The sequence below is a fragment of the Morone saxatilis genome, unplaced genomic scaffold (assembly GCF_004916995.1).
Source record: "Morone saxatilis isolate NCDOM2014 unplaced genomic scaffold, NCSU_SB_2.0 Contig2, whole genome shotgun sequence".
Lineage (NCBI taxonomy): Eukaryota > Metazoa > Chordata > Actinopteri > Moronidae > Morone > Morone saxatilis.
This window is the reverse complement of record NW_023339762.1, coordinates 17,746,188-17,751,482: the sequence shown is the minus strand read 5'-3', so window position 1 is coordinate 17,751,482 and position 5,295 is coordinate 17,746,188. Positions and strand designations below refer to the sequence as shown.

Here is a 5,295-nt window from a genome sequence, read left to right as displayed (position 1 = left end):
AATAAAGCATAAACATAATCAATATTTATTCACATAAACATCTTATTGCATCTTCTTTGCAGCAGTAAATTAGATGTATAAGACAGAAAGGTTTTGTTTGAGAGTTATGAATCCGAACATCACAGTTTACTGCAGTGTTTGATGCTGTATCACTCAGCTCCTGACAGCAAATAGCGTTAAATTTTGAGTTGGTCTTGTGTTTACACAGTTGATGGACAGCCGAACTTTTGATTACGTTTTAGGTATCCGCCATTTTGATTTCCAAATTGGACAGATTTTTTTTGTTTGCCTTGTCTGCTTCAAGTATAATTTGGACCGTGTCAACACGACCGCCTCGGCAGGCTTCAACCACCGTGTGTAACGGCAGTGTAAATGACATTGCAGCCGGGGAAAAGGGGGTAGTGTCTTCGAGCTTAGCAACGCAGTCATGAACAGCCATCTATGGGCCTCTGGGTGACCTGACAACCAAAGTCGCCGAGTTGCCGTTAAGCTTGCAGATGACGACGGATGAAATGACGAGCACAAGGTAACGGTCGCTTGTTTTTTTTTAACGGTTAAAAATAATTTTTAAAAAACAACAACAACAACAACAAATAAATGTGACCCTAACGTAAAGTGTTGGTGTAAGTAAAAGTGGTCGGAAGACGGTAACGCCGTCATCGTCCCACCTAGCCACGCAGCCGTGATAAACAACTGATCAATGTTAGCTATCGATAAACACCCGTCGCCGTGTTGGAATAGTTCGGTAACGTTGGCAACACGATCGAGACGTTCGCTCGCGGGCTGGCTCACGATCTGCACCCGAGGTAAGTGAAAGGCATCCGTCGGTAAACACAGTGAATAAACGCACCGCTATGTGACAGATTGGTAACAGTGGATGAGCTAATAGTCTGTATGAGCTAACGTGAAGTTACGATAACTGTCTGGATGAGCTAATCAAGCTGAATTCACCCCGATATAAAAGCTGTTATCCTTGTTATTACTGATATCCGCTAATAGCTAAGAGCAACCAGCTGATCTCAGGACGCTAGGAGGAAAAAAAAGGGGCCCTGTCTTAAAGCTGACCATGATTATACTGTGGTTTAAAATCAGCAAATCTATATCTAGCTATGGGGAAAGGATGATGTCCCTAAAGTTCATAGTCTGAGCTCTGAAACACCTGTTTGTTTAGCCCTCAAACGTGTTTATTAAAGGGATGGGTATCGTTACACAAAGGGCAGCATTGATCGTTCGTGTTATGCAATCAGTTTTAACGATGCTTAGAAAAAAAATGAGCAAGTAATGTTAAAGTCCCACTTCACTGTAAAACGATATAATGTATATTTACCCACGTGTTAGGAGTGTGTGAATGCTGATTTTGCGAGATAAGTTACGTTATATCAGTTTTCATGCCGGGGGGGGGGGCTTGACCACAATTTAACCTCAGTTTAGACAAACACGTAGTGGATCAGCTGCATATTCACCACGGGAATTAACTGTTTAATCCACAGGATAATGCACTGACTCACAGGTACATTTTATTAGCATGGCTTCTTCTTTACTGTATCTGTGGTCTTTATTTGTTTCAGGAGGGGGAGATGTCCCTCCCTCAATGCCACTGGACAGTGACAGCTCCTGTCTCATGTGTCAAGTTTGCACTTTTTAGTAACGCATATGTCAGCAAATGCAAGAATCTGTAGTCCTCCCACAGCTCACCGGCTCACACGTTTGTTTTCCTCCAAACGCGAGTATTCATATCACACACTAAAAGCTAAAAGTTTCTTCCTGCAGCGGGAATGTTATGTTATTGTTGTACCAATCGTTATTTGCTGATGTAACTGTGTGTGAGGCCATTCTCAAAGCAAGTTGTGTAATGTCAATACAGATGTGCACTAACTCAATTATAGATGCGTCGCTTCCTGAGAGGAGTGCGAGCCTGGCCTGTGCACTTCTTCTTCTTCTGTTCACTCTTCGCTCGGCTCTAACGAAGACACATCTAAGGAAGTAAAGCTTTCTGTGACATTAACATGTCGCTGTTTTTTTTTTCATTTCTCATTGCCAGGTTGAAGCCAGTCTCTCCTGGGTGTGTTCGTGTGGTGTTGGCATGAGTGAAGTGCGTGTGTTTGTGTCTTCATTGTGTGAATTTGCTGATGCTGATTGATGTCCACGCCGTGCAGTGTCAATAAGGCAAATGGATGTCTAGCAAGATCTGAATAAGGATACTAGTCCTTGTCCAAACGTAAGAGCATACATACAAACCTACAAACATACATGCAGTATATTGTCTCATGAAATGAATTGTTCAGCCTCACGTCACTGACTTATGCCACACTTGCTGTCATGATACTTATCGCCGTGCCACATCCTCTTTCGGCCAACAGCTAAGTGTATGTGCCAGTGACGTCAGCCATGTTTTGGAAGTTCGACTTACACACATCTTCTCACCTGGAGGCTTTACTGGACAAGGAGGATGTCACTCTCATTGAGCTCATGAACGAGGAAGATGTGCTGCAAGAGTGCAAGGCCCAGAACAGGAGGTCTGTTTTATTGTTAGCTTCAGTATTTCAGCAGCACTTTGACATTATTGCATTTGTCTAGTAATTGCTGCTGGTGCTCACTGGTGCTTCTTTTTCCTCATCATTGTGGATTTGTAGACTTCTCCAGTTCTTGTGCCAGGACCAGTGCATGCTGGAGCTGGTCCGTATGATTACTACAGAGCCCCCTGTTGGTGTAGAGGAGATCAAGCGCTTCAAGTAGGTGGTTGTGTAGAAAGTGCTGATCTAGAGTACTGTATGCAGGAAAGAGTGTGTTTTGCTGGCGCAGCACTACATCATGTCGTTTACCTGCCATTTTGTAGTAAAGATGAGAGCTCAAGTTGGCTCAGCTCTGTAAAAAATGGTTGGTTCGTGATCCAAACCATTGATAATGCATTTAAAATGTAAAACTACTTAATTGTCTGTTGGATAATCAGTGTTTAAAAATCAGCACAATGCTGTTCCAGAAAACATTTTTCTTTCCTGTTTACGTTCACTAAGGTTGATAATAAGAATTGATTTAGTGTCTGCTTTGTTTTAGTAACAGATGTGTTTTCTTTATTTATTACAGGTATCCAAATATAGCATGTGAGCTGCTGACATGTGATGTTGGAATGATCAATGATAAGCTGGGTAATGAGGAGCCTCTGCTGGAAACTCTGTATTCCTTGCTGGAGCAGCCATCCCCACTTAACCCCCTCCTGGCATCTTTTTTTAGCAAGACAATAGGGAACCTCATCACACGGAAGACTGAGCAGGTAACACACACACACAGCTAAATCAAAGGTCATACTCAGAGAAGATGACAGCTATGTTGTTGTGTTGTTGTGATTTAATTCACAAAGTCTGAGGGTTGTTTACAGCGAGAGAATAGAAAATGGTCACTCTGGGAATTACTCTTAACGAAGATGGCTGTAAAGTTTAATTTCTCTTGAAATGCTAAGACGCAGCTGTTCCAACACACAAAGCAGTGCACATAGGTCGAGTTTTTCCGTGTTAGTGGCAGGGCCTGAAGATGTCAAGGTCAGTAAGCCTGTCCATCTGCCAACTAGATTCTTGGTTTAAAGCAATATACTGTAGCTTGAAAACTGTCCCGAAGGCTGTGACAGTTCGAAAGGATATTTATGTTCTAGTTAGGATGATTTAAAATGAATCTGCTGACCGCTGTGACCTTGACCATAATTTTAATTTAAATAATAATTGCTGGACGTAAGGAACATTTCTGTGGATTGCCTCTTGTATGCAGTTCACCAAAATCATAAAAAAAACTATTAGTGATATTTCAATTATTTATTTTGGATGTACTTGTTTGGAATTGTAGCTCATATAAATGTATTTGTGTGTAAATAAAGGAGGATAGGAGTTGTATGTAACGTTTGCTTGTGATTATGTTTACATAATCTGGTGTTTGTGATTATGTGTGGATACTTAATGTACTTCTTAGGTTCAATGTTGCCAAGTGGCCCTGTGAAACATTTAGTGAGGCAACTCTGAGGACACCTATTTTACCAGAGGCAGCCACTTGATACACTTGCTGGAATTGATTGACACTTATTGTTGGTGACAGGTTTAAAAGGCTTAACCCTGAAGCTAAATGAGTATTGCACACGGAGAAAAGGCGTCTGTGCTGTGCATAGAAACAGACAGAGCGGGATTAAAAGGGCATTCTGATAGATTAATACTCCGATCTGCGGATGTTTTGAAATATCTACTTCTTTGAATTATGTGTTGGAGGTGAATGGGATTTAATCTGTGCTGCTCAAATCACTGAAAAACGCTTTTAAAATGTGTGTATCTGCAGAAAAGATATCCCGCTTACTTCTTACCTAATAACAATAAACAACAAAAATCAAACATTTTCCGTTTTGTGGCACAGTGTTTCCTCTACTCTCTGTTTTGTTCAGGTGCTTAGTTTCCTGCGACGGAAAGAGGAATTCCTTTCCTTGGTCCTGAAGCATATCGATACATCAGCCATGATGGATGTGCTCCTAAGGCTTATCAGCTGTGTGGAGCCACCCACTCTTCGGCTTGATACGCTTACTGTATGAACAAATTAACCCACATTCATAATTTTACACGTTACACACATGATATTGTTTGCAGTTATAATGTGACAATTTTCTCAACAGTGGCTGAATGAAGAGAAGCTCGCCCAGAGGCTAATAGAGCTCATTCACCCTGAGAGAGATGAAGAGGTAGAAGGGCATTTCAGTATTTTTAATGAATAGGTAATTCTCACAGGCTCTTGAATATACAATTTACTAGACTGAATGTTCCTGTGTGTGTTTGTTTTTTTTCTCTCACAGAGGCAGTCCAATGCATCTCAGACTTTGTGCGACATCATTCGTCTGAGCAGAGACCAGGCCAATCAGCTCCAAGAGATTTCACAGCCTGACCCATTGCTGACTGTGCTGGAGTCGTAAGTCAGACACACACACACACACACACACGCACACACACACACACATACGCATGCTGGCCTCTCTTTACAGAATATGGAGGCAATGACATACTCCATTGTGTCCCTGCAGGCAGGAGTGTGTGGAGCAGTTGTTGCAGAATATGTTCTCAGGAGAGAGTAATGAGAGCTGTATCATCAATGGGATTCAAGTTCTTCTCACATTACTGGAAATCAGGAGGCCTGTGTGAGTGTGAGACTTTTCAATCGATTTTAAACTGTCAATAAATAATACTATATACCGTAATTTCCGGACTATTGAGCGCACCTGAATATAAGCCGCACCAACTAAATTTAAAAAGAAAAAAAAATTTGTACATATAT

General features: G+C 41.5%; 1 protein-coding gene across 1 annotated transcript in view; it reads left to right on the top strand.

Annotated features, from left to right (window-relative positions):
- The first annotated feature begins 223 nt into the window (after positions 1-223).
- ppp6r2b (protein phosphatase 6, regulatory subunit 2b) overlaps positions 224-5,295 on the top strand; it is a 16,651-nt gene continuing 11,579 nt past the window's right edge. The window contains exons 1-9 of the mRNA XM_035665551.1: positions 224-526; positions 2,042-2,218; positions 2,361-2,516; positions 2,634-2,732; positions 3,085-3,271; positions 4,418-4,555; positions 4,643-4,708; positions 4,820-4,932; positions 5,045-5,158. Coding sequence (XP_035521444.1) covers positions 2,389-2,516; positions 2,634-2,732; positions 3,085-3,271; positions 4,418-4,555; positions 4,643-4,708; positions 4,820-4,932; positions 5,045-5,158 — 845 coding nt within the window. The 5' untranslated portion in view covers positions 224-526; positions 2,042-2,218; positions 2,361-2,388. The remainder of the gene's footprint in view (positions 527-2,041; positions 2,219-2,360; positions 2,517-2,633; positions 2,733-3,084; positions 3,272-4,417; positions 4,556-4,642; positions 4,709-4,819; positions 4,933-5,044; positions 5,159-5,295) is intronic.